General features: G+C 41.4%; 1 protein-coding gene across 7 annotated transcripts in view; it reads right to left on the bottom strand.

The window, feature by feature from the left end:
- The window catches only part of AGAP1 (ArfGAP with GTPase domain, ankyrin repeat and PH domain 1), a 313,696-nt gene that overhangs the window by 278,538 nt on the left and 21,960 nt on the right, over positions 1–13,198 (bottom strand). Inside the window, exon 1 of one of the 7 annotated variants that reach the window (XM_042035326.1) lies at positions 10,277–10,378. The exons of the other annotated variants lie outside the window; for them this stretch is intronic. Within the exon in view, the coding sequence (XP_041891260.1) occupies positions 10,277–10,325 (49 nt within the window). The 5' untranslated portion in view covers positions 10,326–10,378. Of the gene's footprint in view, positions 1–10,276; positions 10,379–13,198 lie in introns of those variants that run through there. 7 annotated transcript variants of the gene reach the window in all.

Here is a 13,198-nt window from a genome sequence, read left to right as displayed (position 1 = left end):
TGTGGACTGAGCTCTGTTCCTGTGTGCAGAGGCCAATATAACACTAAAAGAGGAGAAACTTGGCACTGTGTTTTGTGAATTTAGTTATTTCACAGAATCACAGAATATCTTAAGAGGGAAGGAACCCCAAGGGATCATCAATCCAACCCCAGGCCCTGCACAGACACCCCACCAATCCCACCCTGGGCATCCCTGGCAGCGCTGTCCAAACGCTCCTGGAGCTCTGGCAGCCTCGGGGCCGTGCCCATTCCCTGGGGAGCCTGGGCAGTGCCCAGCACCCCCCTTCAGCCTTGTGTTGTTCAGCTTCCTCAGTGCCAACTCACAAACCTTTAAGCAGGGAAGATTCTTGAGACACCCACAATCCAAATTCCACATACCCAGTCCTTAATCCCTTCTTTGACGTTCTTTCTCTGCTATCCCTAGGTGGGAGCCCTGGACATTCTCATGCTCCTTTCACATTAACCCAGCCCAGAAGACATTCTCATTCTCAACTCCCAGTACATTTACTTGCTCTAAAAATCTTTGGTACAGCATCCCCAGACACGCAGGGCACACGTGCATTAGCAGCACCCTGACACACACAGAAGTGCAGCATCCTAAAGTCAGAATTACCTCTTTTGTGAAGGTTACTCACACAAACTAATGACTCCAGATGCTATTTCCATATCAGCAAGCACTCCTTCCAGGGCACAGTTTTCCACATGGTCCTGCACAAACAAGCTTCTAGAAAGCTCACAGTTATTTTCACTGCTGTAAAACAGGAGGAAAGGAGAAATACACACCCATAACTGCTTATATTAAGTTCATTTATTCCATGGACAGTGCATAATTGTCATAAAACAGTTTACCATGAGCAGTAACTTTCCACAAAGCTGTGACACTCAATTTATGGCAAGTTCTACTTTTGCATATGAGGAAAAAAGAGTTAGTGCCAACATCTATGAAATTTGTGATAGTGCTAAGAAAAATGACGTTTCCTTAGGCACTTTTCCTTTAAAAAAAAAAAAATTTCTGAACTCACACTCGTACATATCTCACTAAGTAAAAACATGCTGGGAATGTTCACACTGCTCTCATGCTGTCTGAAATCTCTCAGCTCTGGGTTTCTGTTTTGGTTTTGTTTAACCTTGGCCTGTGAGCTCTAAGTGTCAGCCACACCTCCCATAACTCTTCCCGTGGAAAGAGATTTAGAAGTTGGAACACAGGGATCTGAGCTCTCTCTCCAAAGCGAGAGCTGAGCATGAGGCACAAGTCCCACAACAGGTACTTATTTAATACCATTACTCCTGACACCTCTGGATAATTTTCTAATTAAAGTGAGTAGCTGAGAGGTTCAGACTCTTAAGTTTCATCCTGCGAAGTAGCAAGATAAAGTGAGTGCGGAATAATCTCAGGGTTTCCAACCCAAAGGCAGCACATGAAAGAGTTACTGTGCATCAAATTGTTGTACTGTCCTCTGAAGGCCCTCTCAAAATGATGCAACTTAAAATTCTTCACTTAGAGGACTGACTGCAAGTATTTCTGTAGATATAAAGCAGGTGGGAATGGCAACGTGCAAACTTAATTTACAGGGGCATCCTCTAAACTGACTTTAAAAACTGTCTTACTTCTCTTTAGGCAAAAGCAGCACTATGTTGCTGCAACTACCATCATTTGCTAGATTAGTAATGTGTAACTATCACCAAAGGGATTTAATTTGTAGGTTCTGAGCTTAACAGGAGGATTTTATACTGCAAACAAGTCTTGTCACACAAGATCAACCCTCACAAAACTCAGACATGCACCCTCAGAGTCAGGATTCAGCTAAACCAGCTTCCTTCTTTTATCTAATTTTAAAAACCAGGACGAAATGTTATAAACCAAAAGGCAAACTAGAAAGCTGCTGTGAGAGAATCAATTCTCATCGTGACTCATACTGTTAGCAGAGCCCCAGAACACTCTTACAGAAAGAATACTAATTACATGCATAAACCATGCAGAAAATGGAGAAAAAACCAGGAAAATCCCCGATGCAGGAATACTTGTACAGCAGCTTTTTGAGTCTGAGTCCTGTTATAAACAGGCTTTCTAAATTTCTTCCGCAAGTCCAAGTTCTCCTTTTTCCTTCCTATCATTTGGCTTTTATCCCATCTTCAAAGGACTAGAGAATCCAGTTTGACTTCTGTATCTCATTACCTCCACCTACTGGCAAGAGCTGCTCCTGGTTTATAAACCCCCTCCAGACCCATTTCATGCTTCATCATTTAAAAAAAAAAAAGCTAATTTCAGAAATCTTGATAATTGAGAGAGAAGAACACAAACAATCCAACTCCAAAACACCTGAAGGTACAAGCCAAGTTAGAGGCCTCACACCACTATTTTTCTATGTCTAGAATTTATTCCTCCCTACCAGTGAATGAAATTTATCTTTGGATTGAAAATCAACAGCAGGAACCTAAGAGTCAATTTAAAATATTAATTTGATTTCCCATTAAGCGGCACAGCCTTTATTGGTAACATATTACACATAAAATCAGAAAATCCTGGAATGGTTTGGGTTGGAAGGGGACCTTAAAGCCCAACTCATTCCACCCCCTGCCATGGGCAGGGACACCTTCCACCATCCCAGGTTGCTCCAAGCCCTGTCCAACCCAGCCTGGAACACTTCCAGGGGTGGGGCAGAAGAGTAATAGAAGCAACAACAGCTACTATTTAAAACAATTCCTGGACTAGCACAAACATCCCAAGGCGATCACACTCAGCCCCTATTCCTGCACACAGCCATAGCTCTGCTGCAAACCAGTTCTTTAAAACAAGATAACAACAAAAGAATTAACCCACTACAAGTCAGGCACATCAAAACATTTTTAATACTAAAGGCTGGTGGGCTCTGAAATTATGCTCCCCCTACATTAATTCTGATTAGATGGGATCTTCAGATGTGCCTGGAAACTTTCCTTATATTCAGTGGCTCTTTGCAAGGTATTAGACTATTTTAGGACATCAAAACTATTTGTTCTAATGCAAAATAAAATGCATGCTTTCCGTTTTCCCAGATCTTCTTATGCTATTTATTGTACTGCTCCCCATCCCCAACTCTCAGAGTTGTCAGCAACCAGAAGGGGGCAACATTTTAAATAGTATGTAAAACCACCACCAATGTAATCAGCTGCAGAGCACTGGGACAAGCTTAGTCTTACCAAAAATCACCAGGTTGTCTCAAAGCTCCTCTCTTATCATGTAACAAGGAGAATTTCCATTTCCTTTTTCTACAGATCCAAGAACTCTGAATGATTTGATCAGAAAAATTTTGTGAGCAGTGAATTAAGTATTTTCCCATCAGCAGTGCAGTGTCATGATGCTTCGGTCCAAACACAACTGTTCTGTAGATACACTACTGTTAACTTGCATTATTTCAGGCACTGAATTTAAAAATGAGACCTTTTCTGAAGCATTTCAGGCTCTTTATTTACCATGCTGAGCTCCTGAAATAGCCTCAGTTTGCACAGCTGCCCCAGAATAAGCTCACTTTTTCATGCAACATACATAACTTTCACATTAAAGTCAAAATGACGATCCACTTAAGGGAAATGCAAAACCTTTCCATCTCATGATAAATAGCACAGATTCAGTTGTTCTTTGAAACTCAGCAAGCAAAACATGCTCTGATCCATCCAAGACAGAGCTGCTCAGTGATCCACAAGCAGAGCCACAAAATTCTCTAAGAGACTGCTGCTATGGTGATGCTTCTTCAAGAGTGAGCAACATCCACAGAAACACTGTGCACAAACACGGCAAAAAACTCCTTTGGGTTTTAAACAGTAAATTTCAATTTGGGGAGCGAGAGAAAAATGTCACCATGGAAAAATAGTTTCAAGGAAGAATGTGAATGCCCTGGATCAAAGATAAATCTGGGATTCACCCCAGAGGTTTGTTTTTCCTTACATGGATGCCGACAGGCTGCATTAATTTAATCTTTACAAAGCATATTGTTGTTAAATCTGAGTTTTAGCTGTTCCTCGCTGCCTGGCACTGTTTACACCTGAGAATGAACCTGTTCCTGTCAGTTTGTTCATACTGTGCTTGATCAAACCTGCTCTAACTTTACCTGGTCCGGGGTGGTGCTGCCTCTGAGGAACCACACGAGGAACTAGCATCTGAAGGCATCCAGGACTAATCCTTGCCTGATAATAGAGTATTTCCAACTTGGATTGATTTGGGGTGTGAGGATGAAGATGCTTGGCATTCTGTATCAGAAACCTGGAAGATTTTAGCCCAGTTTCCATGAGAACTAAGTCCTTACTGTGTAAGTCAGGTGGATGTATTTAAAATTCCCCACGGTTTTATAGATGGGTTGAGTTTTAAAATACAATAAAATATTTAAGGTATGACATAAAGAAATTTTTTAAAAATCAAATTTCACTTCATAACTAAGCTTCACTCAATTAAAAAAAATTGAAAATTTTATAACAGGAAAGTAAGCAAAAAAAAAGGAGTACAAATTAAAGTCCCAGAGGAAGTGGAAAGGCCACACTGATTTACTAATACTGGTTTAAATATTCAGTCCCAGGCTGATCTTTCCCCACTAATCTAGTAGGAAACTGAACCCAAACTGCCCTTTTGTACCAACTCCTGAACACCAAGAGTTCGGGACAAGAAGTGTCACATTTTTTCCAGTATGTCCAGATAAACCAGCCCTTAAGGCTGACTAATTAGGCAGCTTTTTTAGGGAATGAAAGATCATGAACCAAAAAGCTCCCAAGCCAAGATCAAACAGCTCCGTTTTGTGTATGATCCCCCTCAGATGCTTTCCCAGAACTGCACTTCCTGTGCAGAAGCTGCTTTAAGCAAAACATTCACACAGACTTAAAACTGAGAAGGTGGGACAAGTGTTTATTAATAAAAAAGCTTTTAATTTATCTTATTCTGAAAAGATTAAATATGTAATTAGTTCTACAATCATATATTTAATGAAAACAGAGCACACACCATCCTGAGCCTCCTTCAGGCTTCTCCTGCACTCATCCCTGTCAATAATCAAATAACCAGTTCTAGAAATACTGAGTCAGATACCAATAAAGGCTTTTTATTAAGTTGAAAATCGTTTTGTATTCTTACTCCTCTGCCAGGATTGCATGTTGGTTTTTATTTACCCATCTACTGAAGTACCAACACTGCCACTTTCCCCCAAAAAAGCACTCTTCTAACATGCTGTAAGCTCATGATCATAACTCAGATTTTTGTTTCTTCCCATATATGGAGCACATACCTTTTTTACACTGTTTCCCTTCGGTATATTATACCCCCTCTTCCAACTAAAGAAAACTGACTACATTTAAAATAGAGTATCGTATTTCCCATCAAACTAAGACCTTCAAGGTCTAGAGCCAGTATTAAAGGTTTATGGGACTCCAACCCCCTGGATACTCATTAGCAAATGAGAGTCTTCAATACCAGGTTCCTGGAAGAAGATTTTAGCCTCACTTGCCAGTAATTTTTGGAATTTCACTGCACAGACACCACAGCAAACTCTCACCTCTACATCCTTCTGCTTCCAAAAGTCACCAGAATTATTGGTGTCTGAGTTCCTCATGTACCAACCAATTATGCTTTTATTAATATACCAATTATGAATGTGAACTAATTTGCCATATCCCTGTTTATAGAAGGTTGTATCTGAGGATACTGGAATGGTAAAACTCCACAAAATCAACTGAAAAAAACCACAGAATAAGCCCAAGTGTTCCCTTTTGTAACAGGTTATTAGAACAGATCCTGATAGAGGCAGTAGAAAATACTGTTTAGGCAAAGCTGATACTCAAACTAACGCAATTCTCCCTCATGTAAGAGATGATTCACGATGGGAATCAATATTTCACCTTCAGAGATCATGAACAACACCTACATCTCCTCTGCCCAGGTACAACCAGCTAATCAAGAATGATCTGCCTGCAGCACAGTATTTATCTTGCTACTCTGCTCTGCCAATAGACACTGCTCACATAAACACTGTCTGGTTAAAGAAAAGTAGCCATCAATCCATCATTCACTTGCCAATCTCTTAAGAATGTTATGAATATTGCTAATCACAGTAGAAACAATCCTGCTCTGTCCCTAAGGGCCAAGTTTCATCTACTGTCACACAAACAATGAGAATTTCTTTCTTTTTAGAGATTAAGCACACTGATTAAAAACACCTTGATGAACTGGAAGGTTCTTTCTCTGATTACAGAGCCCCTCCTCTTTCTTTGGCTCACTGCACACTTCCCAGAACCTTTCAATTGATCACTGAAGTCCCTGCAAAACTGAAATGCTCCATTTATTCCAAAGAACCTGGGCCTTCAGAAACTTACCCAAATTTCTCTTTTCCATTTCCAGAGCCAGGATGCTTTTAGCAGCTTGACAACATTACTTTGGTACAGAAGACTTTGTAAGAACCTCAATTCATTTGTAACTGCTACTTACAGAATCTCAGACTGGTTTGGGTTGGAAGGGACCATAAAGTTCATCCAGTTCCACCTCCTTCCACTAGGCCCAGGTTGCTCCAAGCCCCATCCAACCTGGCCTGGAACACTTCCAGATGGAGCAGCCACAGTTTGAGACCTCCTGTTAAGGCTGCCTCTGTTAGATCCTGGCTTGAAAAGGATTTATCACCTACATAGGAGAGAACAAATTTAAAACAAACCCACTCTACACAACTGTTATTTCAGTTTCTGGCATCTAAACTTCTGGAAGTTAGAAAATTCCTTGCTATCCATCTTTCAACCACGTGGTTGCACTTGGTCACCACCAGGATCTCCAGGATGCAAGATCCAAGCAGGCACTGATGCTGCCAAGAGTTCAGTTGACAAGAAGCTGATGAGCATGAGGAAAATCCTGCAAGCCCATATCTCATATATTTTTATAAAAGCTGACACCGGATCATATTAGTTGCAATTCCAAATTGCAGTAAATACTACCAGCATGTATTTATATTTACCAAGAGCCTGATTTTTTTTCTTGTGTTGTTAACGTTACACAACTAACATGTTGTTTTGACTGGTACCAAGCTCAGATGAGTTCATATTGGGCAGGAGTTAATTAGTGCTTAATTCCAAAAGCAGAAAATGCAACAGTTTGGGGGTGGGATTTATGTAGGGTGGGTTTTTGTTGCTGTTGCTGCTACTATATTGGGGTTTTTTAAGAGGTGTCCACATTTTTGTCTTCACAAAGAGTCCTTGAAGCAAAGTCATGAATTCTGTGTATAATCAGCTCCCTCAGTTCATTATCATCACCTTTGCATATACTTGTACCTGTTGCTCCTGGGATAACAATATGCCTGAGGCTTACAACACATCTGAACTCCCAAAAAAAGGCATTTCTTAATCTGGATACTCCCTAAAGGAAAAAAAATTGAACTTAAGATCCTTAAAAGAAAATCAATTTTCCTTTTATACATATGAAGTTTATTCATCATTAATGACAAGCTTTCTGTCACATCACATCTTCATTGTTATCCCAATTTAACATTCAGACACATCTTCAGACATTAACTGAGTCTAAACTATTGCCACTGTATTTTCAGATGTTCTCCACATAAAATATTTCTGAAAAGAAGCTCCGACTAACATCACTGCAGGATTGTCTCTGGATGGGCACTCAGTGCTCTGGTCTGCTTGACAAGGTGGTGACTGGTCAAAGGCTGAACCCGATGATCTTGGAGGCCTTTTCCAACCTTAATGACTCCATGATGAGGGAACAGTGAAACCACAGCACTCAGTTCTGCCAGCCAAATGTTTCATTTTGCTATCTTTTAACTACCTGAAGACAAAATATAAGGATATTAAAGTAACTCAAGAGTTGCTTACAGCACACAAGTAACATCAGGCACTGGAACTCCTTCACTGCAAATACTGAGACACTGCTATAAACAATTATTTAACAATTTTTATTTAACAATTATTTAACCTGCTAAACCCTCCTAAACCCCCACCCCCCCTAACAAAAATAACATTTCCCAGATTGTGATACACTCCATGTGTTCATTTTGGTTCTACCAAGGGAACAAGCTGCTACCATTACAGCTGTGCCATGAATCCATACATGCAGATTCCAGGGTTTCCTTGCAGAATGGGTGTCTTAAGCCTGGGGAAGAGAAGGCTCCAGGGAGAACTTAGAGCTCCTCCCAGGGCCTAAAGGGGCTCTAAGAGAGCTGCAGAGGGACTGGGGATAAGGGTCTGGAGTGACAGGACACAGGGAATGGCTTCCCAGTGCCAGAGGGCAGGGCTGGATGGGATCTTGGGAAGGAATTGTTCCCTGGGAGGGTGGGCAGGCCCTGGCACAGGGTGCCCAGAGCAGCTGGGGCTGCCCCTGCATCCCTGGCAGTGCCCAAGGCCAGGCTGGACATTGGGGCTTGGAGCAGCCTGGGACAGTGGGAGGTGTCCCTGCCCATGGCAGGGGGTAGAACCAGATGACATTCAAAGGCCCCTTCTATCCCAAACCAGTCTAGGATTCTGCAAGAATTCCACAACTACCTTTACCTGAACCACTCCAGTAACACTCAACTGACATTTCCAAACCTTGGCCTGATGAGAAACAACTGATTTCCAATCTTCTCCATAACAGACTGTGGTTAAGCATTGGAAAAGTGACTTCATCAGCTACAGAATTAAGGCTAGCAAGATTTTGGGTAGTCTAAATTGTGAATATCATGGTCATGTGAAATGCCAAAAATTCACATTCCCCACAACTAAAACTTGATTGCATCTTGTGGCTACAGTATACACAAGACACCCCTAAGTAGGGTTGCAACAAAAGTAAACAGCTTTGAGAAGTGGGGGCTTTACTATGTAAACTTCCTATTTCTCTCACTCAGAAAAAAAAAAAAGTTCTACGAATAAGCAGTTCTTTTCAAACATTTCAAAAGTAGTGTATCTTTTCCTTTTACCAAACATTGTCACAAAAAATGCCTTTGGGGGCTTCTGTAGATGTTTTCAATGGGAGGAGGAAAAATCAAGTGTCAGTGAAGTTTCCTCTGCCAGAGGGTAAGGAAAGGCAAGGGAAGCACATCAACGAGGAGGATTACAGGACCCACAGACTGACAGGAGTTCAGGTCTCCATGACTTTCTCGAACTGAAAGCATCACGTTTTGAAGCCTGTTACATTCAGCATCCATTTTGTTGCATCTACTTGCATTGCATTTTCTGTACACACAAGTTGTGCTGAGCTGCTACTCAGGTTTTTGCTAAAGCTTCACAATACCTTCTTTGCAATAAGAATCCTAACAGCAGCAGGCAGTGAAGCTCTGCCTGACTGGTGCATTCATTCCAGACACCAGCAGAAGCAGCATCCTGGGCAAGCCATTCAGTTTCAGATCCCTAAATAATTACCTATCGGTGCAGAGCTCACAAACACTAGAAGAAAACACTAAGTAAGTCGGCAGCAGGAGATTTGGTGTCTCAATAGGAAGATAAGGAATCCATCTGACTTATCTCCATCATGCTCTCACCGAAGCAGCCTCACAGAAATAGAGCAGGTCATGAATTTTCTGTAAGGAGAATTGTAGAAGCCCATCAAATATTAAAAAGCACTGCAGATGTCTGCAGTCCTTTCTAAAAGCTTTTTTTCAGACGAGCAAGGAGGACATATTAATTAATTAAATTAACTGTTTCCAAACATTCCACTTCTACAGATCATTACCTTTCTTCAGATGTTTTTAATAGAAAATTAGTCTCTTCCTCCAGGGTTTTCATTCCAGAGCTGCTCTCTAACTGTAACAATGTTTGTTTATCCAGGCTTTCAGAAGACCTCACAGAACCTTATTGCTTTCTGCACAACCTGAAGCAATAGTTACATCTCAGTGATTTTCAGAAAGCCTCTAACATCAGCCACATCTCCAGGTTATCACTTGCACAAGCAAAAACCTTAAGTACAAATATGAAATTACCTGCACTGCAAAAAGAGCCTCTTGAAAATTATCAGGAATGCATATGAATCACTCCAGCTTATTGAATTACTGCATCTACCCCACAACACACTTAATGGGGTTTCTTAAATTAAATTTCTCTCCACCAAACACATCTCCCTGTCACATGACACGAGCTGAATACCTACAGAGAGGACTGAATTTTCATCACATCCAGCTGCAAGGTACCTGCCTGAATAATTCTGACAAGATCAACTTGTTTGTGTTCCAACCAATCCTTCATTAGTGCAGTACTCAAAAATCAGTCATAAGATGCCTGTTTCTAAATAGGAAACCTGCTGAAAGACATTATTCCAGAACAGAAACTGAACTGAAAGCTGAAAAACATCATACCTATATTTGAAATGCCATCTTCTTCCAGCTCCTTTGCAGCAAATAACATCCTTTCCAAAGAAGCAAGGTGCAGAAATCAGCTTGTGCACTGTTCATATGCACCTGTGCCAATTCGAACACACCATCGAGGCTTCGGTCAGAGAAGAACGGAGCTCTTTGAGGTGCCAACTTCAGCCACCCAGAGCTACGCAGCTCCTTTTACATGATCCCAGGCAATACTTTCCTCCTCTTACATAAGAGGCAGAACTCCCAGGTGCCCCCGTTTCCAGCATGGTGCTGGCAGTGCAGGAAGAGGCTGCAGCTGTCCCGTGCCCAAGCCGGGCTCTCCCGTGCGCTGACCCAAGAGGCAGCAGATCAACACTTTGGGATTATTGCTCCCCAGGGCTTCTAAAAATCGAACACCAGCTGCTATCAGAGTCCATGTGCTGATACCCAGCACCACTGACCAAGTGCCACATCTCAGACCTCCTATTTCCTTAATGCCACAGACAGACAGATTTATATTGCACTCTGTATCTGACAGTGAAAGGCTGCCCGATACCAATTTAGTTTTTAGCCTGATAATCAAGGTAAAAAAAGCCCCAAACCAACCTTTTCTTAGCATAACCTTGCGTGCCAGCCGTGGTTACTTCAGGCTTCAGAAGCAAGGAGGCTGCTTCAGGCTTTGAGAAGCAGCTACGAAGTGGAGACCCCAGTCAGATTTTCCCAGCACCCGTGCAAAAGACCATTCTCAGTGCACAGACCTCACACGTAACTGGCATTGACAATTGGCACTGACACTCTTGGATCCAACAACATGAATTTATTATGAATTGAATCAGCTTTCAATTAATCAGATTAGCACCCCAGCTGTGAATACATACTCTTCAGAACCTTATTCTTGCACTGTGACCTCCTGTTATCTCACACTATCACAGAAATTTAATCTGTCAAACAATCCAGTACAAAGTCCATGCAATTACATCTGCTTAAGTACAAATCCAGGCTTGGCAGTAAGCCTTCTACAGATACGTCTTGTTCATATGTCAGTCAAGTTTCGTTCAAATAATTACAGCCTCTTTCTTACAGGAAACAGCTACTGCTATTTGCAAAGTCTCAAATTTCCAAAGCACTGAAGGGCAAGCCAAGCCTGGGACTTCCAGTTTTATGAACAGCAAATGGAAGCAGGGACGTGAAGTCAGGATCACTGAGGCCTGCTATGGATCAGCCAGTCCATACTAACTGCAACAGGGATATTTCATTAACATTCACCACTAATTGGCGTGGCTATAAAATGCAGATCAAGCTGAGTCTTGTCATGAGTCACAAGTTTCTCCACTTGTACCACCCGTACTTTGTCTTTCCTTGAAAGAGAGAACTTGATCACAACTTCCATCTTTTCTGGTTTTAACCAATGCACACCTCAGGTGGTTTAAAGCAGAGCAGAGGGGATCAGAAACATGAACTGCAACACATTGGAGAGGCACAATATAACCTAAAGCAGAAACCATGTTCTCTTATTTCTTACAAAAATCCCCTGTGTAGGTCCCTTCTTTTATTCCCTTCTCCCTCTATTCTCAGAACAGTGCTCATGCAAATTTCAGGTCAATTTTAAAGTGTATGCATTGTACCTTAAGAACTAGTTCTGTAGTACATAGCAAGAAAGTAAAATTGGACCTCAGTTACTTATAATAGCCCATAGGCAGTAAGTTATCTACCTGTTTCAGTCAGAAAAATGAATACAAAGATCCCACAGAACTTTGCCTTCTGCCTGTTCACTCCTCAGATTACAAATGCCCCACAGATTCTTTCCAAAGTAACCAACATTCAGTAGCACTCTATGTGTGATTGCAATCTGCATTTACAGTATTATTTAAAAATATACATGCCAACAAATACTCTCGTTACCCTCCGTCCTTTGTACGAAACACCTATAATAGCTTTACATTTGTTAAATTAACTTAGATGAAATTTAATACACCAACTTACAGAGGAAAGTGAGTTCAATCAGTTCTTCAGTCCTGTTCCTCTGTTCAGTTCTTACTTATCCAGGTGTTAATGGTTCAAGTCTGGCTTTTTAGTTTCTGTAGTGTAAGAGCCATGTCAGGAGGTTTACTGACTCAGAGCTACCACTTATTTCTAGCTGAAAATGTGTTCAAAATGCTGTCTTTTCACTCTACTCTTTAATTATCACCATTTGGTTAATTTTGAACCTTTTAGCAAGTGTTACATCATGGGAGTGTTGTCTTTAAAGCAGTCAGGATCAACCATGGAAGATTTTATTCAGTTTTATAATTATCTCTAATTATCTAGGTCTAAACACTCGACACATTTTTTTCAGTTATATCTGTTACTTCAGTAAACCATTTGTAAACATTTCCAAGTAGGAAGTAGTGATTTCCTATAGCAGCAGTTGCGAGTTATCAGTTAAGGAAGTTGATTCCTACTTGCTGGAATTATTTTATAGCTGATCGTTAGAACATTACGGCATTAGCCAACCCAACGGAATTCAGTAAGTCCCCGTCGTTCTTTAAAAGGCTTTCCCGTTATTATAATCTGGTAACTGGAATTCAGCTATTGCTCAGCATTGTTTATTCACTGCTTTGGCTGTTTGTTGGTGTTTGTTAATGCAGCAGAGGCTTGGTTTAAGCTACAGGAAAACACCTGCAGGGCTAATCATTGAGCAACAACTTCAGCTCTTGCACACACTCCCATCCTCACAGCAAAGCTTTCTTTTCTGTTTTCCATACGCAAGGCATGACAAACAATTTATCATGGAATGGTTTGGGCTGGAAGGCACATTCGAGTCCACCTTGTTCCACCCCTGCCATGGCCAGGGACACCTTCCACTAGCCCAGGGTGCTCCAAGCCCCCTCCAACCTGGCCTGGAACACTTCCAGGGATTCAGGGGCAGCCACAGCTTCTCAGGGCAACCTGTGCCAG

This window comes from Corvus kubaryi, unplaced genomic scaffold (assembly GCF_017639235.1).
Source record: "Corvus kubaryi isolate FWS band 111438036 unplaced genomic scaffold, C.kubaryi_AGA036_p1.0 37383, whole genome shotgun sequence".
In the NCBI taxonomy this organism is placed as follows: Eukaryota; Metazoa; Chordata; class Aves; order Passeriformes; family Corvidae; genus Corvus; species Corvus kubaryi.
Note: the sequence above shows the minus strand (reverse complement) of the source record. Positions and strands in the feature narration are given on the sequence as shown.